The 26,506-nt window shown below is 37.4% G+C and overlaps 1 protein-coding gene and 1 non-coding gene across 4 annotated transcripts in view; both read right to left on the bottom strand.

The window, feature by feature from the left end:
• Window positions 1–26,206, bottom strand: part of LOC124554684 (multivesicular body subunit 12A) — a 51,325-nt gene extending 25,119 nt beyond the window's left edge. For 2 of the 3 annotated variants that reach the window (XM_047128301.1, XM_047128300.1), the window contains exons 1-5: window positions 26,188–26,206; window positions 25,457–25,575; window positions 25,180–25,378; window positions 14,133–14,262; window positions 4,289–4,378 (exon numbers count right to left, since the gene is read on the bottom strand). In XM_047128301.1, coding sequence (XP_046984257.1) covers window positions 4,289–4,378; window positions 14,133–14,262; window positions 25,180–25,378; window positions 25,457–25,575; window position 26,188 — 539 coding nt within the window. In that variant the 5' untranslated portion in view covers window positions 26,189–26,206. Of the gene's footprint in view, window positions 1–4,288; window positions 4,379–14,132; window positions 14,263–25,179; window positions 25,379–25,456; window positions 25,576–25,774; window positions 26,092–26,187 lie in introns of those variants that run through there. The other variant, XM_047128302.1, reaches the window with a different exon arrangement.
• Window positions 7,607–7,681, bottom strand: Trnat-ugu. The gene has a single exon. It is a non-coding gene; the product is annotated as a tRNA-Thr (tRNA).
• Window positions 26,207–26,506: the final 300 nt, after the last annotated feature.

Here is a 26,506-nt window from a genome sequence, read left to right as displayed (position 1 = left end):
TATGAAAGATGTTTCATGTGTAAGCAGTAACAAAATGATAATGTTTGTGTGTTGCAGGCACAATATGACCTCTTCTGGCATATTCTGACCAAGTTCAAAGATCTACAACACATTATAACTTGAAAAAGAGTGACACAAGAATAGCTGACAAACACACCATTAAGTTTCAGTAAGAAGACTAAGTATGTTCTAATAGTATAAGAATAAGTGTCCAAACTTGGTTTCAAATGTATGAAATCAATACCCTGAATGTTATAAAATAGTCCATGTCATTTTGAAACCTAAAAACATTCATTAAAAAATAAAAAGTTCCACAGTTAAAATTAGAAAATTAGCCTGTGTCCTGTAGTTTAGTGGGAAGTTTCAAGTGATTGTTGTGAAAGGAATACAAAACACCTCTATTAATCGCAACAAATAGTGGAAGCCTAAGAAACTTTCATCTTCTTTTTGTTGGACTTACATATCTGTTTCTACTGAAATGTAAATGTGATGTTTCAGGACATTCACAATGCTTGGAATATTGACTAAATTTCTAAATGTCTGTACATAAATATATGTGATGGCACTGTTGATAGACATTCTAAACATATTACCAATTATTGAATATAAAATACACTAATGTCTGTGAAAATCACAACACCTACAAAGAATAGTTATCCCAAGCTAAGCCAGTGAGGCTCCATCAACCAAAGTGGAAAAGTCAAATAAGTGGCAGCATGCCTTATTAATATTGAAAGCTGCAATATCAGCATGTGTGTCTGAACATGGCAGCAAGATTTACACACCTTCAGGAAATGAGTGTCTTACCATGATATTTTGGTTCCTGCAGGCCGTGCAGAGTCAGTCATATAGTGAATAGCCAGTATGTATCACGCAATGTGACCATAGTGCAGGGTAGCCACTATCTTATTCCCACAACTGCAGAACAGCTTACAAATATGTCTACAATGATGGCTCAATACTAAAGCATAGTTGAGGGTGAACACCTGAGTGTAACATGGCTACATAAGCAGTAAGTATATGTTTCAGAAGTACTCCTCTGTAAGCAATTATATACGAAGTGTGATCAGGAAAGACAGTGAATAATTTTATCACAAACAAAGTAAAAATAGTACATGGAATTTGATTTAATTTCCTCCAAAGTACTGTCCTTGGCTAACAATGCTGAATCCATGACTGAAAGGGTTTCCAGAAGGCTTATTTCGGAAGGGCATTCAGTTGCTCTGTCGTGACCCTCTGAATGCCAGGAATGGTGTCAATTTTTTTTTTTTCCTTTAGGCACAGTTTTAGTATTTGGCAAGAACCAGAAGTTGTACGATGCTAAATCTCGTGAATAAGACAGATGTGGACAGACAGGAACACTTTTTTTGGCTAAAAACTTGTGAATCTAAAGCGATGTGTGGTACAGCAAGTTGTCCTGATGAAGGAAGCCACTGTCCTATTTTTCTGGTCTCTTTCCATGAACATCTTTTTGCAAATATTGCAGTACACCCTTGTAAAATTCAGCGTTTACAGTTGTTCCCCTCAGCATGAACTCTGATTGCACCATGACCTCAATATTCAAAAGAGCACGACTTCAATATTTGATTTTGACTGATGTGACTTTTTAGGGTGAGGAGATTCACTGGTATTCCATTAGGAACTCTGAATGAAGATGATCCTTCAACTCCATGCACACAAACTGTCACACAAGTTTCCTCCTGTTCACAACTCAAAAGTCTGGGAACAAATTTTGTACTAACTCATCTCATTTGCAAATTATCGGTTAAAATGCCTTGAACGGATCCATACGAGATGCTAAATTCTTAAGTAAGCACTTGAATAGTTATTCGGCTGTTTGAATGAACAATGTTTGCCACTTTTCAGTTTTTTCCTTGGTTTCAAGTTAATGGGTATTTCAAACATTGCCCATTTTCTCCCGACTCATTTCCACTTTTAAATCGCTCTTCCCACTTGTAAACATTCTTCAAAGTTACAGCATTATCACCACACACCAATTTCAACATTTCACAAGTTTGTCACTTTTTTGCAACTTGAAACATAACTCAGTGAGCATGCGCTGTTTAAAATCAATTATGCACGTCAAACATGGTAAACACCACCTCACTCTACCATCTCTGGATGCTGACTGTCAAGTCAGAGTGTATTCCCACTAGACGCTTCTTGTCTCAACAGATCAAACTGATTCATCGTATTTATCACACCTTGTATGTAATTAATAACTGTGCTATGTTCCAATTTAATCTTGGATGTCAACTACTGAATGTTAATTAAATCAGGAATTTCAGTCTATGTTAAAAAATTTCACCCCTTGTAAATTCAGTTGTGGTATCAGAAGAAATGTCACCATACTGGTTGATTTTATAGCTTCTTTTGTCAATGCTTGTACTGAAGAAATGTGACAACATTTCTTAATACGAGGCACAAAGAATGGTATTTTGGTGTACATTGGAATCGTGATGTGCCAGCTTCTAGAAAGCTCTTGCAGAAGAATATTTCTGCCAAGACATAAGGCACTGCATGAAAAAATGTGAGGAAATACATCTCTTGGAAGCATGTACTCAACCAAAAGAGGCAGTGCAAGAGTTGGCAAGAAAATCGGTGTGCATTTAAGAGGTATTATAGAGCACGTTTCTATAAGAAACATGACTATGTTGTACATTCCACTGTTTTTTCATTAACATAGACAGATAAAGAATTAAGATGTAACCAACTGCAGAGTGCATAAGAAAAATTACATCACTAAATAGAGGGCAAGCTGAACCAGTTAATGAAAGCGACACCCCACTCTCTCAGCTTCTGTTGGGGCAATACCTGTATAGTGTGTCTTGCCAACAGCTGCCATTCCATTCTTTTGCAGTGGTACTGTGCCACCTGACACAGTGCACTAAGCACCTCTGGATCATTGTGCAGACATCCTGTCTCTGCCATGCATTTAGATAAGCCATAGCTACGTGGCATTTGCATCTAGTGACTCACATCCATTGAAAATGATCTCAAGCAGTGATTAGTGAAACCATTGCACATAATGTATAATCAAAAAGTTCTTCAAGTCACAAAATTGACTATATTTAGAATAAATTTCTTTATTTCTGTCTATGATCACAAACTTGTTACGTCCTTAGGCTACTGTTTTCCATCAGCAATGGCCATCTTCAGATATGCACAGTAACAACAAAAATACAACTAGTGGAGTGTATACAGCTTAAAACAATGAAACAGGCCATAATGAAAAGTATTACTGACACACATGTGAAAATTATGCCCATTAAATATGACACAGCATACCTAGCATAGACAAAAATAAAGTTATTCTGCACTTTCTGGATCACTGTTCTATTTGTAACCACGGCATAGCTTGTGCTGACTATATTTTACCAAGAATGATTGAGCTTGATGATGCTGAACATACTCTGATATGTTCTATTGAGAAATGTATCAAAAAGAGAAGCTCTCCCCAGTATCATTGTTTACTATGATGATTCTTGCTCTTATGTCATGGATATTGTAAAGTAAATAAGTTCTAGCAAATAGTGTCAAAGTAATTAACACAAATCTTTTGAATGTTTTATGCTTTAACGATATCAATGTATTGACAGTGGAACAAGTGGAATGTAGTGATGGAAAGCTGGGCAGCACTATAGCTCATTTAAATGCTCACATTTTTATGTGACTGTTGTTGTCATAACCCAACATGGATCGGAACATACTTATTTTAGAATTTCACTCTCACATCAGAGGTGACACGGGATTTTAAGATCATGAATTTCTTGGTACACAAGCACCTGTGTACAGGAATGAAACAATGATTTTGGACATTGGGCTAAAAGACAGCGAAATGAGACTCTGTGCTGGCTTCCTGGTCTGCTTTTTATTGCCTCTCCACATGTTAGCAACAAACTTGCAGAAGAGCACAAACACTGGCTTACACAGACATAGATGGGGCTTCCTAGGTTGTCCAATTTGTTACCAGAACAAATGGCCACCCCAGCCTATACTTTGTTAAAATTATAAACAGTGATGTATGGTACTAAAGACCATGAACTTTGAAAGTGCCAGATTCTATTACTTTCATCAAACCCTTAGGTTCAAGTATTTGTCACAATGTAAGTGACACACACACATAGGCACGATCAAAACTGATAACCATAACCATCTGTGGTATTATTTATATCTGACTCGCATGTCTTTCTCGGTGTTGTAATTTTCACAAACAGCATCACACTAAAAGTGAGAAAACTACCTGATCTGAGTTTTTGGGCAACCAGAAATATACACATATGTTTACCTTAGAAAAAGATCAGCTGTAGGCACTTTATTAATTTCTTGAGTAAGCCCGAACCTCATTTTAAAACAAACGGTCATTCCATTTATATCCCTGTAACAGAAAAAAACTAAAACAACTAAATTTAACACAATACATAATATAAATAGTGAACTGCGTTACAGTGGCATTATGATCACATAAATTCACTGTACTACATGAACTTCAGTTATATAATTGTAAACCAGTGTAAAATATGTAATTAATTTAAGGTACAACCTACATATAATAACCACTCACTCGATGATGATGATGATGATGTAACAATAATAATATTACAGTACATCCACATGATGCCCCTTTTTTTGCATGAACTACTGTGGTTTCCACAGGAACAAAAGTGCACGAATCAAAATTGCCTGAACTCCTGTACTGCAGCCATACGCACTATAGCATCCACACATTGCCTAAATATGTTTGCAATCAAATGTCGCTGCAGGATTTTGTTATTGTGCTGGGAAAACCGACAATTCATACCTCTATGCAATATAAGATTATTTATAATGCAATTTTTATTGAGATTAAGGTTGGTAATTATGCTTCTTTCCCGGGATCCCATCCTTCTACCTTAGACTGAGTTACTAATTTCATGTCTGAAAACAAAACATTTCTGCAGTTATTCGTAAAACTACAAAAAGCATAAGAGGGTTTTTTAGTGAAACTTCATGGCAGATTAAAACTTTGAGCAGCACCAAGACTTGGACTCGGGATATTATCTCTACCTTACAAAGGCATGTGCTCTACTAACAGAGGTACCCAAGCATGACTAACAACCCATCCTCACAGCTTTATATTCACCAATACCTCATCTCCTACCTCCCAAACTTCATAGTAATTCCCCCATGAAATACGTGGGATTAGCACTCCTGAAAGAAATGATTATCTTGTGGACACGACTTAACCACAGCCTAGGGGATGTTTCCAGAACAAATTTTTTACTCCATAAGGGAGCGTGCACTGATATGAAACTTTATGGCAGTTTAAAACATGCAAGATACTGGCAGAAGTAAAGGTGTGAGGATAGGTCATGAGTAATGCTTAAGTAACTCAGTTGGCATAGCACTTGTGTGCAAAAGTCAAAGGTCCTGAGTTCAAGTCTCAGTCCAGCACACCGTTTTAATCTGCTGGGAGGTTTCATATCAGCACACACTCCACTGCAGAGTGGAAATTCATTCTGGAGTTTCTTAGTAGTTATGGAGTTCAGTTATATTTTATTACATTTCTTGTGTAATGGAATTGTTTTATGATAGTATTTCAGATACAGAAAAATACAAGGGCATACTGAAAAGTAATGTCTCCAATTTTTTTAAATTTTATTTATTTATTTATTTTTTGAAAATTCTTAAAGCTTTTCAAATAAAACAAATTTTATTAAAATTCTACATCTTTAGAAGGCTCCAAATTGTAGAGTGTAAATTAACTGTGTTTAACAAAACTATGCCAGCATGTGAGAACAATGTGTCATAATCGAGTTTCGAATTCGAAGAGTTCATCCACACGTGGACACCCTCTCCTTCAGCACTAAAATGCCAACTGCACACGAGCACTGCAAATCTGCAAAATCCGATGCCTTGGGTTCACTATCAATTATCCTCCATACAGTCCTGACTTGGCCCTATCAAATTCTCATATGTTTCCAAAACTTAAAGAACATCTTCAAGGACTTCATACTGATAGTGAGCATTCATTGCAAACAGAGGTGAGGTTGCGGCTCTGTCACTGGATTCCAACATACTAAATTGATGGTATCAACAAACTGGATTATCATTGGGAGAAATGTGTTCATTGTCAGGGTAGCTATTTTGAGAAATAAATACATAGAATGAGGAAGAGAGATGTAGAATGTTAATAATGTTTCTTTCACTTAAAAAGCTTTAAGAGTTTTCACACGAAAAATTTGGAGGTGTTACTTTTCGGCACACTTTCATAATAAAATAATATCACTTTTTAAGTTACATGCTGGGGGAACTGTTCTAAAATTGTAAAAATTCCAACATTTCATAAACAACTCTCTCCATACCACCAAAAAGCAAAATACTGTCATGGAAATGACAGTGGTGAAGATTTTGTTTTAGTTTAAATTCATCAAGATTTTTCTCATTTTATTAGGTTTCACATTTATTAGTATATGGTGTTTTTCTCACTATCCTCTCATACTGTTAAGAAAATTTTCTGAATTGGATTTCTAGAATAAGTGTGTAGCAAGCAATGAACTGCTGTATGCTTTCCTATTTCAGACAGATGATGTGGTCTGAAAACACTCAACAAAATACTATTAAATCATATAAATTTCATGAGCAGGCTGATCATGTCTGGTTGTTGCTGGGGGGGCTGTGTGGATCACCTTTAGGTCACTCAGCACCATTGTCATCAGTGACTTTGCTGAATATGAGCATGTGCATTTCGTGAAATTAACAAAGAAGCCTTTCCTCACAAGCAATATTTCTTGATTATGTACATCTCGTACATATTAAGACCCCCAACCCTTTCAATTTTGTTAAGCAGGTCTGGCTTACACGAGCAAGGACGGCTGTCTCACTGGACCACGACTGCAGGGAGAGTTAATCCTCCCATCCTCCACGAATGCAAAGATACAAATAATTTTCTTCAGTGAAAACCTAAAACTGGCCTAGGACTAATTTTGTAGACCTGCCATGGTCAGCTGTACCTAGTATATTACAGTTGTAAGGCTGCTAACAAGCAGAAGTTCATTAAATCATCTAGAAACACGCCTATACCAGGTAAAAAACAACAAAGTTATTTTGACTCTTGTATGCCCTCTGCCACTAGGGTTAAATTAACAGGGGTAGCGCAGTATGCCCGTATGCCCTCTGCCAGTAGGGTTAAGTTATTCGGAGTGGAGAAAGAACCTCCAAATTCACAGTAGCTCAGGTTTCGGCATTCAAGAGCCTCTATGAGGCATCTGTTGACCATCTGTCAACTGTTTTGACTAATATGGTTCTTGCCAGGTTTCAATAGGGGAAGCATTATTGTCTCCATCCAAATGTTAGGATATTGTTAGTGAGCTCAGATTTTAATAAAACAATCAAGTAGTACCCCTTCAGTGCCTCAGTAAGGCGAAATAACTAGCATAATGAACACCATCAGGTCCTGTGGCTGTTTTGCACCACAAATATATTGGATTTTACCTCTCACATGAAGAAAACATCGGTGGATTTTCCCACATTGTTGGAGAAGCAGTTTAGTGTTATTAGAATTATATTATCACCTTCAGCTGCTGACGGGCATGGATATATATCAATGGGGACAGGTGAAAATGCGTGCCCTGACCGGGACTCTAACCCGGGATCTCCTGCTTACATGGCAGACGCTCTATCCATCTGAGCCACCAAGGGCACAGAGGATAGTGCAACTGCAGGGACTATCTCGTGCACGCCTCCCACGAGACTCACATTCTCACCTTGTATGTCCACACACTACGCTCACTGTGTCCCACCCCAACACACTCATTACTCGTGGAAGACATTCTTACCAAGTCCCATAAGAGTTCGGGGAATATGCGTGCATCCTCACAGAAGAAGACGGTCATGGCCGGTATTGGCAGAACTATATACTTATATGGATTCCATATATCCATATAAGTATACAGTTTAATGTTGGTGAATCACAATGGCTGTGTGGTTCATCATGTCTTAACACACTCAGTGACGAGACACAATCAACTGGCAGTCTCTGCTAAGAATCCATTTACGCAGCCTCCTTTTGGGGAGGCTGTTTCATAGAAGGGAGTAGCCACCACACAGTAAATCATTATCGACTCCCCACTGAGCAGTACACACAAGAGCAGGTGAGACGGAGAGGTCAATGGCTCACATTGATCCTGTTCCAATGCTGAGGTGTATTCTTTGCCCTCTATGAGGATATGGCTTCCTACAATTCAACCTACACGATTGATCTTAGCAGAGTACCATAGCAGGTTATGAGGGTTGCAATCTCCGAGGAGGAGGAATGGAGGGGGGAGTTACCCAACGTCTCGGGGAGATTCTATGGTTTCATACAGATAAGTACGAAGGTCACACCATTATTTTCAGTGGCACACATTTTGACAGCAAATGCCATCTCCATCAGACACAAGAGAGATCTGCTTTGATGATTTCAAGGTTTATTTCTTCAGTGCATGTTTTCCTTTGTTTACACTCACTCTATTTTATCAGAGAAGGTGGCATGGGTCACGATGGCTACACATTGCTGCCATTTGATGGAGGCAGTTTTCTTTTCTTGCAGGGGCATTTGATGATGCACCATCTTTCATTTGTGCACTATTTAACAACACAGTAGTTTTCATGAGGGTAGAGACAACCAACATAGCAAACATTGAGGTTTGCGCTGCTTTAAATGGCTCACTTGTGTCAGCATATGATATTAGTGTAGCAAATTTCAGTTATGTCCCCCCCCCCCCCCCACCCTCTTATTTTATTTTCTATCCTTTGCATACCTATTACAGTCCTTACTTCACACTGAATGGTTGCCGTGTTGCTGATCCACCTCGCTTTAATTTATTAAAGCTATCTTGGAATGTGGTGTCGACATATTTTTCCAAACTTTGTGTTTACTTGTTTCATGATGCTGCATATATTTCATATTCCATCCCTTTCTCAATTCCCCTCCAGATCTAACAATATGTGCATGTTATTCTGTCTCTGATAAAATTGAAGCTATAGTGAAGTTCCCCTATAATGGGATATTTTCCTAGTATTTTTAATTTAACGGGGTAGTAACCATTGAGGCTTACTTCTTTCAACTAAATGGGTTCCATTCAGTAGCCCCCTCAAAGATTTCAAACTACCAGAAAGCCCTCCTAAATATTTCTGGCTGTAAAATGGAGGACTTTTGCAAATGAACTATCATCTCTGTTACCATGAGTGTATTCTGACATACTTGCACTCTGTCACCTTTGAAGACAACTGTTCTGGAGAACAATCATCTACTATTACTGTAACTGGTTGTGTGTTAGTATTGGCCAGAGGTAGACTCCCTGTGCTGACAACATTTTGTTTTGATTACCAGGTCCAATGGCGATCTCATGAGGAGCAACTGAAATACACTGGCCTAGCCCTACATACCTTAGGAAGTCTAGTGCAACTGACTTGAGGCAGGCTCTCTAGATGTTAGCCATTAGCACCATTTTATCTCTACTACCCAACTAATTCACAGCTCCTCTTGGGACAGAGTTTCTTTCCTTTTTTCAGAAATGCAGTTAAGTCAAGATCCCCACTCCCTGTGACACCCAATGTTTCACCACTACACTTAACTACGGAAGGATGGATTTTGCTGTTCATCAAGATGGATTTTTATGACAGTTCTGGTTCACAGGCACCATTCTCAAATTCAAAATCAAATGTAACACGGCTTGCCCAATTGTATCGGTTACCACAGGAACCCATCCAACTTTTACACAAACATTTACATGCTAGGTCACAGGACAGAACAGTGATTTGGCAGTATCCACATTGTCCATACTGCCCACAAGGCACCTTTCACCAGGTAGCTACTTTTACATTTGTCACATATGAATGGAAAGAAAAAGGGTGAGTGTAAATTCCTTTGCCAATAACAAACAATTTATTTCTAAGGAACTATGTTAGATATAGCTAGGTGGGTTGCTGCAAAAGATAGTTTCACTCTGAGTCTTTTACAGGTACATTTCCGCATGTGCTCCATTTGGTGTCAGTATAATGTGCAAAAGCTAGTCTTTCTCTCTCCATGACTTGCCAACATCTGTTCTGTCACTACCTCTACACCATCTTATGCTGGTGCAGTAAGAATCTGTCCATCAACAACTTGTGAAATAAACACTTTATCCTCAATGTAACCCCATAAAGAAGTGAAAAGGGGTAATGTCTAGTGGATATGATGGCCATGATGTTGGGACCATCTCTACTGATCCATTTGTAAGGAAGGTGTCATCCAAGAATGACAAATAAATAACTCTCAGTGTAGCAGTCCACCATCTTGTTTAAACACTACTCATGGCTGAAATTACTGTAACTGAAGGGCAACATGCACATGAAGTATTCCCATAGAAACTTTACAAGTTAAGCTACAATTTGCAACAAACCATATAGCTGTATACAGCATAGTTCCTTAGAAATAAATGCCTGTACTTGGCAGGAGGCTTTATGCTTACTCTGTACATTTCAAACTATACATTAGGGTGTCCCTTATTTTCCGACTTCAATATTTTTGAGTGCTCACCGTCATATATTGTTTGAATGATCCATAACAATGTCTGTACACGATTTTGTTGTGGTCAAAGCTGTGTAACCCACGCCGAGTTGAGTGTGAACTTTCATGACGAACATGATCTTCCACATTGTTCACAGATGTCATGCTGTTGTCATCTCAGCTTATTAGTACACTCACAAGCAGTGCAGTCAGTTGTTTATTTATTACTGATGGTGTCACTCATATTTTCCAATCACTAAGATATCACATCAATTAAGTAGCACCAAGGAAAGTGTGTTTTTAATAGGAGGTATAAAACACCAAGGAACTGGACACAAATTGCCATCAAACAGAAAAATGCTGACAATTTTATTTTACAACACACGCGAAATAAAATTAAATGTTAGTGAAAGTGCTAATCCTGTGGTTCACAAGTGCCTTTTAATTTGGGAGAAAGCAAGAATTCTGGCAAGAACTAATCAGCATTTTTCACAAAGACTTATCAACTTGCATTCAAAGTAGAGAAAGTTGGGAAAAGTGTCGAAATGTGCTTAAGTGTCATGAAGTTTACATACAACTTGGGCAATTTATTTGATATTGCACATGCCAATGCTCTATAAACATCTGTAAACACAGCATCAGTCATTGTGCAGCAGCATGTGCAACAGCATTGGACGGTGAATGGAGATACCATGCTATAGGAGGAGAATTGGGTGTTCTTGGGTGGCAGTGTATAAGGCCATTGATGCTATTGAAGTTACTATGAGCAGTAAAGTGGTAGCAGGAGTGATCCAGCATGGCCTGTCCCTGTTTTTTTGTGGGTGTGTTTTGAACTTTACAACTGTGAACAATGATGCAGCTTCTCATGATAATGGTTGGATCACTGCTGCAATTGTGCGGTATCCTGGTGATACAGTGAAAGCCGTTGCAGGTATGGAGAGTTTTAATAGCACAGATGTGATTGCTTGTCGCACATTTCAAGTGAACAAGGTGTAAAACCACCCATGGGTCAGTCGTAATTTATGTATATTTGTTGTTATGACCAGGAATCATCGTAAAATAGATGAGTCAGAGTCCATTGTTGTATGGTTTAAAGGAGATGGAGTTTGTCAAAAAATTAAAGTTTCTGGCGATGTTATATTATCAAAAGTGAAATAAAGTACCTTCCCTTTCCTTATCTCCCATAAGATTTTGTGTCAAACTGTGGCTTTAATGCAATGGAGCTGTAAAAGCTCCTCCTCTGGAGCTCTGATTCTTAAAAGATCTAAGATCACACAAAAGGATAGATTCCACGATTTCAAAAGCAGCTATAAGGAAATTTAGTCATCATTTGTGGTTGTTTATCACAACAGTTCTCTCTCTTATCACTTTCTGATGATAAAATAGAGACACAAACCAAAATCAAAATGGTGGCAAATTTAGACAGGGAAAATCTACAAATGGAAAAGATATATATTCCCTTTTTGTGGAGAATTGGATGGGCCATTATGTGGTAAGTTTAATATTATTCTGATTAACACTTATTATTAGTTTTAATTCATTAATTTACATTTCCTAATTTATCATCATCTCCACTCAGAGAAAACATTAGCCAACTACATGACACGCAAGAGCACAGATCAGTTCCCTACCCTTTAGTTTATATATACTAGTTTTATTCAACAAAGCCTAGTTTTATTCAACAAAGCCCTTCAACACAGATGAGCAGCACTTCAGATTTAGATGCTGAAAGGATAGTTAAGAAGTCAAAAGCTGCTAATGACTCTGCTGGAAAGTGTATTAAATTATTTCATCACAGACCATAGATGAGGAGCAAGAGGAATTTGTATTGCACTGTGTTCAATAACACCACACATTGTACCTAGACTGCAAGAAAGAAATACCATAAAGGAAATATTCTCAGGAATACTAAATGCATCCTAAAAAGTAAAATGGTATTACTTTTGATTTTATGCAATCATCAATAACTTTTACACTTACTAAAAACTATGAAACGTAAAATTCCCTATATTAAAATTCGTTGCTCCAATCGGCATGGGTTAATGTCATCCTACTGAGATGAAATAATTTTCCAGAGTAAATCAAACCAAACAGAAAATTTTTAATGGTTGCACATAAAAAGAAAGGGGGGGGGATAAAATGAGGGCATGCAATTTTTTTAAGAATACTGTTTTTGGAAATTCTTGATTAAAACAAGTGATTCAGCAAAGGGTGAAAACATCACAAAACCATGTGATTGAAACAGCAAACAACAGACAGCATCTATACCCATGGTGTTGCTGTGGGTATTAAAGCAATCCAAACAAACAAAATAATCTGTTTTATAATAAGAGATTGTGGTGTTTCTCTAAAGACAGTATGTCAGTTTTTGTTATGGAAGGATGCACACAGCTTAAGCTATAGAGCACTGGTGCCACTGCCCAGCCCTCACTTTGAGGTACCTCGAATCACCATTCGATTACCAGCCATTCATGGCCAAGCCCCCAAGGGCAGAGTAACTGAAGATCATGAAATAATTTCTAACAATACATAACTGCAACAAGAAGCTTAATAAAATACACTTTCCTTTTCATTATTATAATGGTGTGAAAGTAATAAGTTCGCTGTGTGAACTTTTCTGTATAGAGAGCAGCAGAACACACTTTGAGGCACTATCAGTGTGTTCTCTCTGTCCCACACCACACACTCCCATCTGATGCCTACCCTGGCAACTAGCAGCATTGGGCAAGTTTCATATTGAGCCACTGTTTCTGCTTCTGCCTCTATCTAGTTAAATTTAGGTGCGGAGAAAACTACAGCACTATTCATAAATGGTCCATACTTTTCGTATTTCGTTAAACACTTTTTCCCCTATGTGTCTGTCACCTTTCAAATATATATATATATCTCTCTCTCTCTCTCTCTCTCTCTCTCTCTCTCTCTCTCTCTCTCTCTCTCTCTCCCCCTCTACCTCCTATTTACCTCTCTATTCTCAAATTTAAAGAAACAACACACATTTTTTTCACTTCATCCTTTCTAATTATGCCCCTGTAATTTCTCTACATTTCAACAGCTCCTTTGCTGCAGCATTATATTAACTTCCCAATTTTTTTGCTGAACTCTCACTTCACTTCTCTTTTCAACTCATTGTCCTGAGTTAGTAGCCTCTTTGTTGTCATTTATTGTCAGCATTTACAAATTTCTTATCTTTCTATTTCCTTTTATAAAGCTTAAAACTTTCAGTTATTATGATTTATTATCATTACTATACTTATCATCTAAACTGCTGAGAGTGTTACACTCTGCCACTCAGTGTGAAGCACAGCAATTTTTATCTACATACGCTAATTATTTGTCTAGTTACTCTTAGCATACTGTGTAAAATTATGTGGTCAGATGATTAGGACTAAGTGAAAGCTTCGTAAAATGTGTACATTATGACTACTAATAAATGGGAAAATGTTCAGAAACAGTGACTACCACTTGGTACTAGTTCACGAACACAACATAAACAAGCATGTCTGATTACAGAGAGAAAGATTGTGATTAGCAGAAAACTTACCAGGAAAAAAAGATGAAAGTAATCAAACTAAAATTCAATAATTACATAAATGGAATGAGTTACAATTAAAAAAATGCTTACCCTGCCAGTGAAAACCCATCTGGAGCTTTTTTCAGCCTGCTTAGCACAATAATATCAGTGACTGCCGTTTTTGCTTGTGTCTGCTTAGCAAGCCTGTAGCACAGCTGCCGCTTTCTCCAAGCTCGTTGATCTGAGGGAGCGAAAAATTGGTGAGCACAAAAACTTCAAAATGAGCGGTACATACTTAATAACAAGTTCATGCCTGAAAATTAAATAATCAACAGTTGGCCCATTAAGTCTTTAAAAAACAGTAAAACACCACAATACTGTCAGTATCCAGCTCCTAAGTTGTTAATTAATCAGGATTTCTCACAGGTATTATGCAAGAAAATAAATAAATATAATGCTAAATTTAGGATTAGAAAACAAAATCTTTTTTCCTCACTAATATTAATGCTTTCTAGAAATTAATGCTCTCCATTCACCATAGACATTGGCAAAGTGAGGTGGCTTGCAAGCCTGAACGATACAGATAGCAGGACTAAGTGCAACTGAAATGGAGGGGAAGCTGGGGAGAGGCCAGATAAACCTGTGGTTCCTGAAAAGGTGTACAGCCTTTTCAGTAATAACAGGAGCAACAGTATGTATGAGTGATCTGGCCGTGTAACATTAGCCAACATGGCCTTGCTATGTCAGTACTGCAAACAACTTAAGGTCAAGGGAAACAATGGCACTTACTTTAACCTAGGGCATGTGGTTCAGAGTGTGGAATGTTAAATCCATTAATCAAGTTCACAGTTTCTCATCGTCGTCTTCTTCTTCAGTTCAAACACTGGTTTCGTGCAGCTTTCCACGCTACTGTATCCTGTGGACACCTCTTCAGCAAGTAACTACTGCTACCTACACCGTTCTGAATCCGCTTCCTGTATTCATCTCTTTGTTGCCCTCTATTAATTTTACTCCCCACACTTCCCTGCACTATTAAACTGGTGGTATCCCTTGGCGTCTCACAATGTGTCTTTTCAACTGATCCCTTCTTTTAGTGAAGTTGTGCCACAAATTTCTTGTCTCTCCAATTCTATACAGTATATCCTCATTAGTTATATGATCTACCTACCTAATCTCCAGCATTCTTCTGTAGCACTGCATTTCGAAAGCCTCTATTCTCTTCTCATCTATATTGTTTATCATACATGTTTCACTTCCACAAATGGCTACACACCAGACAAATACTTTCCTGACAGACTTCCTAACACGTAAATCAATATTCAGTGTTAACAAATTTCTATTCTTCAGAGATGCTTTTCTTGCCATTGCCAGTCTAAATTTTATATCTTCTCTACTTTTGTCATCATCAATTATTTTTCTGCCCAAATAGCAAAACTCGTTTACTACTTTAAGTGTCTCATTTCCTAATCTGATTCACTTAGCATCACCTGATTCAATTCAACTACATTCCATTATCCTTGTTTTGCTTTCATTGATATTTATTTCATATCCTCCTTTCAAGACACTGTCTATTCCATTCAACTGCTCTTCCACGTCCTTTGCTGTCTCTGACAGAATAACCAACTCACTGGCAGACCTCAAAGTTTTTCTCTCTTCTCCCTGAACCTTAATTCCTACTCCAAGTTTTTCCTTGGTTTCCTTTACTGCTTGCTCAAAGTACAAATTGAATAACATAGGGGGATAAGCTAAAACCTTGCCTCACTCCCTTCTCATCCACTGCTTCCCTTCCGTGACCCTCGACTCTCATAAATGCCGACTGAATTCTGTACAAGATGTAAATAGCCTTTTGCCTCCTTTATTTTTCCTCTGATACCTTCAGAATTTCAAAGAGTGTGGTTCCAGTCAACATTCTCAAAGCTTTCTCCACATCTACAAATACTATGAACATTGGATTCGCATTTCCTTAACCTGTCTTAGAAGATAAGTCGTAGGGTCAGTATTGCTATGTGTGTTCCTACATTTCTCTGGAATCCAAACTGATCTTCCTTGAAGTCATCTTATACCAGTTTTTCCATTCTTCTGTAAGGAATTCAAGTTAATATTTTGCAACCATAACTTATTAAACTGATAGTTCACTAATATTCACACATGGCAGCACCTACTTTCTTTTTAATTGAAATCATCACATTCTTCTTGAAGTCTGAGGGTACTTCGTCTGTCTTGTACACCTTGCACACCAGATGGAAGAGTTCTGCCTTGGATGGCTCTCCCACAGCTATCAATAGTTCTGACTGAGTGTCATGTACACTTGGGGCCTTATTTTGACTGAGGTCTTCCAGTGCTCTGTCAAATTCTTCGCGCAGTATCATATTTCCCATCTCATCTTCATCTGTCTCTTATTCAGTTTCTATAATACTGCCTTCAGGTTCGTCCCCCTTGTACAGACACTTTATATACACCTTCCATATTTCAGCTTTCCCTTCTTTCCTTATGACTGGTTTTCCATCTGAGCTCTTGATTTTTTTTATACAGCTGCTTCTTGAAACACACTTCTAAATTGCATTCTGGCCTGAGATGCTGGAGTTGGTGCTCGTGTGTGCATAAGATGTGCTTGCCTCTCTTTGTGTGTGTGTGTGTGTGTGTGTGTGTGTGTGTGTGTGTGTGTGTGTGTGCGCGCGTGCTGACAAAGGCTGTGGCCAAAAGCTATATGAGAGTGTCTTTTAATCATGCCTGCCTGCAACTTGACGTGTCTTCTTTATGATAAGTAGCAATCTATCTTTTCTACCTGGAGTTTCCATTGTTTGCATTCCGTTTTACTTGCTTCATTTGCATCATTTTTATATTTTCTCCTTTCATCAATTAAATTAAATATCTCCTGTGTTACTCAAGGGTTTTGACTAGGCCTTGTCTTTTTACCTATTTGAGCCTCTGCTGCCTTCACTATTTCATCCCTTAAAGCTACCCATTCATCTTCTGCTGCATTCCTTTCCCCTGTTCTAGTCCAATGGCTAATGTTCCCTTTGAAACTCTCTAAAACCTCTTGTTCTATGAAATTTCCAGGTCTCATTTTCTTAATTTCCTACCTTTTTGCAATATCTTCACTTTTAATCTACAGTTCATAACCAATAAATTGTGGCCAGAGTCCACATCTGCCCCTGGAAATTTCTTGCAACTTAGAATCTGGTTCCGAAATCTCAGTCTACCATTATATAATCAATCTGGAACCTTCCTGTGCCTCCAGGTCTCTTCCACATATACCATCTTCTTTCACAATTCTTAAACCAAGTGTTGGCCATGATTAAATTACGGTCTGTGCAAAATTCTACCAGGGGACTTCCTCTTTCAATTCTTTCCCCCAGTCCATATTCACCTACTATTTTTCCTTCTCCTACTATCTAATTCCAGTCCCCTGTCACAAATAAATTTTCACCTCCCTTAACTATATGACTAATTTCTTTTATCCCATCATGTATTTCTTCAATCTCTTCATCATCTGCAGGGCTAGTTGGCATATAAACTTGTACTACTGTGGTAGGCATGGGCTTCTTGTCTATTTTGGTTACAATAATGTGTTGGCTATGCTGTTCATAGTAGCTTACCCGCATTCCTATTTTCTTAATTCATTATTAAATGCACTTCTGCATTACTCCTATTTGATTTTGTAATTATAACCCTGCACTCCCCTGACCAGAAGTCCTGTTACTCCTACCACCAAACTTCACTAACTCCCACTATAACTTCAACCTATCCATTTCTCTTTTTAAATTTTCTAACCTACCTGCCCAATTAAGGGATCTAACATACCACCCTCTGAACTGTACAGCACCAGTTTTGTTCCTCCTGATAATGACATCTTGCTGAGTAGTCCGTGCCTGGAGATAAAATTGGGGGACTATTTTACCTCCAGAATATTTTACCCACGAGGATGTCATCATCATTTAACATACAATAGTGCTTAATGCGATCAAAAAAATTATGGCTGTACTTTCCCATTGCTTTCAATCATTCACAGTACCAGCAAGGCCATTTTGGTAGATGTTACACGACCATATCAGCCAATTATCCAGACTGTTGCCCCTACAACTACCAAAAAGGTTTCTGCCTCTTTTTCAGAAACCACACGTTTGTCTGGCCTCTCAACAGATATCCCAGTGTTGCGGTTGCACCTATGGTATGGCTATCTTTACCATAGAGGCATGCAAGCTGCCCCAGTGACAGCAAGATCTTTGGTTCATTGTTAGATATAGTGGGAATTAATGAAGTGTGGTAGCAGGAATAACAGTACTTCTGAGAGTGAATTCATTACAATACCAAAGAAGCACATGAAGTCTACATCCACTATAGTAGTGCAAGTTTAAATGTGTAATATCTCTGCAATGATGAGTTAGTTGGAATAACATGTGATGAGATAAAAGATATTATTGAGATAGTGAAGGAGAAAAATTTAGTTGTGATGAGGGACTTGAACTCAATACCAGGAACAGAAAGACAATGAAAAATAGTAAGAGAATATGAACTAGTGTAAAGCAATGAACAGGGAAGCCACCTGGTAGAATTTTGCACAGTGAATAATTTAATCACTGCACACATTTGGTTTAAGAATAATGAGAGGAGGTTGTGTCAGTGGAAGAGACCTGGAAATACCACAAGATTTCAAACAGATTATATAATGGTTAAGACAGAGACTTCAAAGGCAGATTATAAACTGCAAAACATTTTCAGGGGCATATGTGGACTGACCACAATTTATTAGTTATGATCTGCAGGTTAACTGAAGAAATTGCAGAATTATGGGAAAGGAAGTATGTGGGCCCTGGATAAGTTGAAAGAACCATAATCTGTTGAGAATTTCAAAGAAGTATTAGATAATTATTAATTGAAATTGAGGAAAGGAGTGCAAGAAAATGAATGGTTATCTTTGAGAGATGAAATAGTGAAGGCAGTGGACCATCGAACACACAAAAAGCAGTCACAAGTGACTACATACATCTGAAAAATGTGACAAAGTGCAAAATGAGAATGCAGGACAAATGCAGGAATGTAGAAGCATGCATGACTAGGGGAAACATAGATGCTACTTAACAGGAAAATTAAAGAAACCTTTGGATAAAAGAGCAGCAAATATATAAATATCAAAAGTTCAGATGGCAAGCCAGTACTAAGCAAAGCAGGGAAAGCTGAAAGGAATATATAAGAGCATCTATATAACGTAAACAAACTTGAGGACAACGTTATAGAGAGGGAAGAGGAAGTTGGTGAAGATGAGTGGGGAGATATGACGCTGTGAGAAGAATTTGACAAAGCACAAAGACCTATATGATTAAAAGGCCCCTGAAATACACTATACTTCTGCCCATAATGGTCCAAACATTCTCAATCTGGGAGAGATTTGGTGACCTTGCTTGCCAAGGTAGGGTTTGGAAAGCTTGAAGACAGTAAGTAGAAACTCTTGCCATGTGCGGGCAGGCATTATCTTGCTGAAAGGTAAGCCCAGGATGGCTATCCATGAAGTGCAACAAAACGGGGCATAGAATATTGTTGAGGTACTGCTGCGTCGTAAGGGTGCCGTAGATGACAACCTAAGGGGTTCGTGCTATGATAAGAGTTGGCACTGCATACCCTTGGTTGTTGGGTCGTATAGCAGGTGACAGTCAGGTTGGTATCCCACTGCTGTCCACGTTGTCTCCATGCATGTCTTCAGCCTGGAATCTCATTAATGACTATCACCCACCATAAGGTCAAATAACCAGAAGTGAGGGTCTGGGGTGATATTTCTTTTCATAACAGGACCTCTTTGGTTGTCATCTGTGGCACCCTTAGAGCGCAGTAGTATGTCAACAATATAAATTTTTTAAAAATCATTTGGGCAATAATTCAAGAAACAATTTTAAAACTGTAATTAATTCTTGAGAAAAGAGGTTTACCTTTAGACCTTATAAAAGTAATACAATGCTTTCGGAGAAGTGCAGAAATTGCTACTGCCAGAAGTCACAATTTTAAGAAAATAACTGATTGAGATGTATGACAAGGGTGCAGCATGCTACCAAATTTTTTGACATGTTTCTGGAACAGATGATGTGTTGTGGGGGGGGGGGGGGGAGGCCAAATATTAAGACCTGCACACACAATGTGTGTAATAATAAATATTTAAATACAGTTGTATTTGTCAATGACCAGATAATAGCTACTGAGTAAATTCTTAACATTTGGCTGAGTAAGACTGTACATAGCATTTAGAGGATCAGAATCTTATGTGTAGAATAGTAATGGAGAATAAACAAAATAATAAATTTACTGAACTTTCAAGGATGGGTTTTATTTTTTATTTTACACATCTAGTTCTGTAGGACCAAATCAATGAGCAAAGCTCCATGGTCATGGAATGTGCCAGTACATGAAACTACAACAGAAAAGTAATAACAGATAAAATAAAATGTTTATGAATCCTAAAAAGATGTCAAGCTATAAGTTTAAGTAAACACAATCAATGATATAACACAGGAATCAGCTTAATGTTTCAATGAACTTTACAGAATAAAAGGAGTGAACCATGAGGAAAATCCTCAGTTTAGATTTGAAAGCATCTGGATTACTGGTAACATTTTTGAATTCTTGTAGTAGATTATTGAAAATGAAGGCAACAGAATACTGCACACCTTTCCGCACAAGAATCGAGGAAGTGCGATTGAAATGCAGATTGTATTTCTGCCTAGTATTAACTGAACGAAAGCTACTAATTCTTGGGAATGAACTGATATTGTTAACAAGAAAGGGATTAATCTGATATTGTTAACAACAGTATATATATATAATGAGAGCCCAATGGCAGAATACCCAGACTAATGAACAGAGGTCAACAAGAGGTTCGCGAACTTACACCACTTAATGCCTGAACCACACATTTCTGAGCCAAAAATACACTGAGAATGGGAAGAGTTACCCCAAAATGTTATACTATATGTCAAAAGCAAATGAAAATGAGCAAAGTAGACTGTTTTTCATGTCAAATTATCACTTACTTCAGATACTGTTCTTCTAGTAAAAATGGCAGCATTAAGTCTTTGAACAAGATACTGAACATGCGCTTTCCACGACAGTTTAATGTCTACCTGAACACTTAGAAGTTTGAACTGTTCAGTCTCACTAATCATATGCCAATTCTGCATTATTAAAACGCCACATTTTGTTGAACTGTATGTTAGAAACCGTAAAAACTAAGTACTACTGTGAGATACCATTAGTTTATTTTCTACAAGCCATGAATATATATCCTGAACTGAACCATTTCTAACAGTGCCAACATTGCACACAACATCTATCAAGCTAGTCTCATCAGCAAACAGAAATATTTTAGAATCACCTGTAATAGTAGAAGGCATTTTGTTTATATAAATAAGAAATAGGTGTGCCCCCAGCACTGATCCATGGGGCACCCCCATTTAACTGTGTCCCACTCGGCTCGCACATCACATCCATTCTCAATACTGTGGAGAATGACCTTTTGCCTTAAAGTAATAGGTGAACCAACTGTGAGCTACTCCCCATATCCCATAACGGTCCAACTTCTGGGGCAATATTATGTGATCAATACAATCAAATGCCATAATTAAATAAAAAAATACGCCTAGCATTCGAAACCTTTTGCTTAATCCATCCAGTATCTCACAGAGGAAAGAGAATATAGCATTTTCAGTTGTTAAACCAAACTATACATCTGACAGCAAATTATGTAAAATGAAATGCTCAATTACCCTTACATATATAGCCTTTTCAATAACTTTGGCAAACACTGATGGCATAGAAATAGGTCTAAAATTGGCTACATTATCCCTTTCTGCCTTTTTATAAAGCATCTTTACTACTGAGTACTTTAATCGTTCAGGAAACTGATCATTCCTAATACAAAAATTACAAGTGTGGCTAAGCTAACATGTGCAGCACAGTATTTTAGTATTCTGCTAGATACTCCATCATATCCACAAGAGTCCTTAGTCTTCAGTGATTTAGTTATGGACTCAACCTCCCCATTGTCAGCATCACAGAGGAGTATTTCAGATATCACTCTCTGACAGGCATTTTCCAAGAGTTATATGATTCCCTGTAGAAACAAAGTTTGTTGTTTTTTTTATTTTTTTTAATTCACTAACTATGTTGAGAAAATGACTGTTCAAAACTGTGCTTATATCTAACTTATCAGTAATAGAAACATTTTAACTATGTAATGACTTTATACACAGATCTTGTGATGCTGACCAGATGCCTCCTTCCATGACTGACAACATAGTTTTAATTTTATCCTGTGAATTATCTATTCTAATTGCATACCACATACTCTTTGCCTTCTTAATAACATTTTTAAGCACCTTAGAATACTGCTTGTAATGGGAAACTGTAGCTTGATTGTGACTACTTCTAACATTTTGACAAAATTCCCACCTTCTTCTACATGATATCCTTATCCTTATCCCAGTAGTCAGCTACTGCTAGTGACCTGTTTAGAATATTCTAATGGGAAGCAACACTCAAAGAGCATGAGAAATGTGTTAAGGAAAGCATTATATTTGTTATCTCTGCTATCAGCACTATAAACATCCTACTACTCTTATTCCTTAATGAGATTTAAACAGCTCTCTACTGCCATTGGATTAGCTTTCCTACATAGTTTGTAATTATATACAACATCTGTTTGCATACAAAAACAGTTTAGTGTTAAAATTTGTGCATCATGGTCTGAAAGGTCATTCACCCTTTTAGTAACATGTCCATTTAGTAATGAAGTATGAATAAAAATACTGTCTATGGTTATGCTACTGTTCCCTTGCACCTTGGTCAGAAAAAAACTCAGTCTGCATCAGATCATATGAATTTACAATATCTTCCACCATCCTTTTTCTTGCACAATCACATACAAAATTAATATTGAAGTCACCGCATACAACTAATGTATGATATATGTACAGCATATGTATTACTCCTTATGTCTATCCAATGAAGGAGGGAAGAAAATAGGGGTTTAAGGTCCCATTGAAGAAGAGGAACAATTTCAACATTTGTCTCAATTAATTTAGGTAAACCACAGAAAATATAAAAATTTATAGCTGGATGAGGATTTAATGCCCACTGCTGCCAAACGTTATTTCAGTATCTTAATCAGTGCCCCACATTATTTGGTTTAGAAATGAAGGTATCAATAAATGAAGCTACCGAGAATCTTATACTAAAGCAGTGGTGCACAGCTTTAAAGAATGCAGCAGTTTGATGTTGGAACACTATTACACTGCCCAAGTAGCTGATATTTTGTTACCAACTACTATCAGTTGTATGATAATTTTCAGACATTGAACTAGTCATATCCAATGATATACGGAGGTGCCTTAGCATAAGACATCATCAAACAATTCAACCATCATGGAAGACGGTGTGTTGTTGCACATGATGTTAGAGACTTGAATAATATTCATGCTTCCTGTTGATTTCAAACTTTATTTAATGGAATTTTACTGTAAATGACACTTTCACGATAAGATTTATAGCACATAACGTGGGAACAAATGAATGAACAAGTGCATGAACTTACAAAACAGCACATACAGGTTTTCTTAATGATAGATATCATCTGCCCAATGATGTCTCAGACAAGGGTCTTGGTTATGGTGACAGACTGATGGGCTAGCATTGCCTAGGGGCTACACTAGGTTGGAAGCTAACGGTCTGGTTGCAAGCTGGCAAAGCCAATGAATGCAAATTAAAGGTTGTTGTAACACACGATTTGTTGTGTAGTCTGTTGTTTAATGTCTCTATTCACACCACATTTAACAAACTTTTTGGAAGATAAATTTAGGAAACTGTATTAAACAACACACCAATCAGTAGTTTGTTGTCTTATTAACTACGTATATCATTCATAAAATATGAAAAGAACAAGGGTTGAGGAGGAGGGACACTATTATAATGCTTAAAAGTCTGTCATATTTAGACAACTCTCTATACTCACACTGGATTTAATGCAGGTCTACTCTGCGTTGACATGAGAATGTGTCACTGGATCTTGTCAGTCAATGAAGATTATATTTTCTAACAGTGCACGACTGTCCAACATGAAACTAGTTCAGTAACTAAACTCTATTTCTGTATCTTGATCACTGGACTCAGTCTATAGTATCTGACAACTCAAAAAGGACCAGTGTTCAACAAACAAGCCTCTGTAACATGTCATTGCACTGCAAATCAAACTATTTTTCAGTTCATTTTCTTTTATGTTCAGAATGCATTGTCTTATCAACAATAAGACAATCAGAGGCAACCTAATACTAATACTGATACTGAAACTTGCCACAGTTTTCAAATAAGATAGGAGGAACAATCTTGGTACTCAACTGAAATTACTATCTCCACAATCCTGGTACTCAACTGAAATTACTATCTCCAGCCATATGGTCCAAAACAGCTTGGGACATAAGTCAGTCTCTTATCACCACTTTATTTGTGAGAGCAGCAGCAATATAACAGTCAGTTTAGAAAACAATTGGAGGAGGTACATTTTCCAAAATGTCATTATCTGAAACTGCAACTACAAAATAAAAACCAATAAGAATGCTCATCACAACTCATGAAAACACTGAACAATATTCGCAAAGCTGTTCCAGTAATGTTTTTGCTACCTGACTGCTGATGTGTAAACAAAATACACATTTCGCAGAAACTATAGTATCACTGCATAAGAGCGTAGGAATCTAATATAAATCATACCACAGGATAATTTCCACCTTGGAAGCAGTGCTCATGTAATGTATAATGACAAAATATAGTCAACAGCAATAAAATCATGCATCATCTTTTGTTCTTATAAATCATATGGCAGATTGTTAAGAAGCTTTATATTTACAAAATACATTTTTACCTACCATTCCAACTGACTATAGCACATTAAGTTGAAATTGTACTGCAAATCAATAAATGCTAGATGCCACAGATAATGGGGAAATGAATCAGTCGTATCATTAAAGATATCTGCAAAGTTAACTTAAAACATGCAGAACAGAAAACAACTGAAGCAGTATCCTTATGCATGGACGTACACTTACACAAAATGAGGGAAGTACACGGCTAGTACTGAACACTAAAAAAGTAAGTAGAGCTAGTTAACATTAATAACAACCTGTATCAGCCGTTCTTGTCAAGACAGAGTAACCATCTGGTGGGACTTCTCTCTCGTTGATAATGAGAACAGATTCGACAATATAATCAGCAATGCCTTCTGTCTTCGAGTGACACACATAGCGAGTAACCTTGCGACCAAATACCTTTGCTTCTCTCCATAAATCTGCATCGGAATCCTGATCATGTGTTCTTGATACCTGAAATACGCATCTTGATCAAAACTCAATCAAACAAATATGTTTCACACAACATATTTTTGCTCAGTAATCACTTACAACAGTAAAACCAGGAGGACACTTGTCTGCATCCTCAACTATCTGAATACTTGTAATAGGTCTGTCATCGGGTAGCGTCTGATACAGCTGCTGCATCATTTCCTTAATATTTTCCGTCACTGTAGGACAAGTACATTAACTTCAATTTTTTTTAAATAAACATTGATTCTTGTCTGAACACGGTTCACATGTTTTCATGAATTTAAGCATAAGAAATACACTCCAACTGTATCCAAAAAATGTTAAAAAGTTGTAGTTGTCCAAGTTCCAAGTAGTCCAATAGCAAGCCGATGATCACTCAACATCAGGATTACTCACACCTATGAATGCATCTGTCCTGTCATTCGCTATCAGGCTCGAGAATTATGTATCGGCGAACAGCAACGGGAATTATATACTTCCTACACATAGCGCTCCAAATCACAACACTAATTATGTTTCACATTATCACGGATAAATAGCTGTACTTAATATTCATGAATCAACGTACTTCGTGAGTCACTTTTTTCGCCATAACATAAAATTGCAACAACAACGCATTCTATTATTTGCATAACTGTACAGCTAAAGTATGTAACATCCTAACACGACCCTACGTACCGCTACTTATTAGCTGCCGCTTAAATAAACGAGCAGAGATGCTATATTTGTCGGTCCTCATTGAAAGTCCAATGTTGTAACTCTTAAAAACTATGTTTCATTTTTGTGAGAAAAGGGGATTGTAATATTACTCTTTATATATTACGTTTATTCGTGAAATTAGACCCTTCTGAAATGACTATTTTCGGCCATCTGGTCTTGAGTTGTGCGCACTATATGATATTTGAGTTTTAAAGCGATCCTTGTGAAGTAAACCATTGCGATCAGATTTTCATTCTTCCCAGCTCGGAACTAAATGTAATGTTTTTTTTTTTAATATTCCTCTTTCAGATCTGTTTCTCAAGTTGTTAACCACAATTCCGGCTTATACCAAAATCAAATCACCTTTTTGATTCGTTTGTACTATTGCCATTGTTCTTTTTATTTCTTTCTCATCGATTCTGCAGTATT

The sequence above is a fragment of the Schistocerca americana genome, chromosome X (assembly GCF_021461395.2).
Source record: "Schistocerca americana isolate TAMUIC-IGC-003095 chromosome X, iqSchAmer2.1, whole genome shotgun sequence".
Lineage (NCBI taxonomy): Eukaryota > Metazoa > Arthropoda > Insecta > Orthoptera > Acrididae > Schistocerca > Schistocerca americana.
The sequence above is the reverse complement of the archived record's forward strand: the minus strand, read 5'-3'. Positions and strand labels throughout refer to the sequence as shown.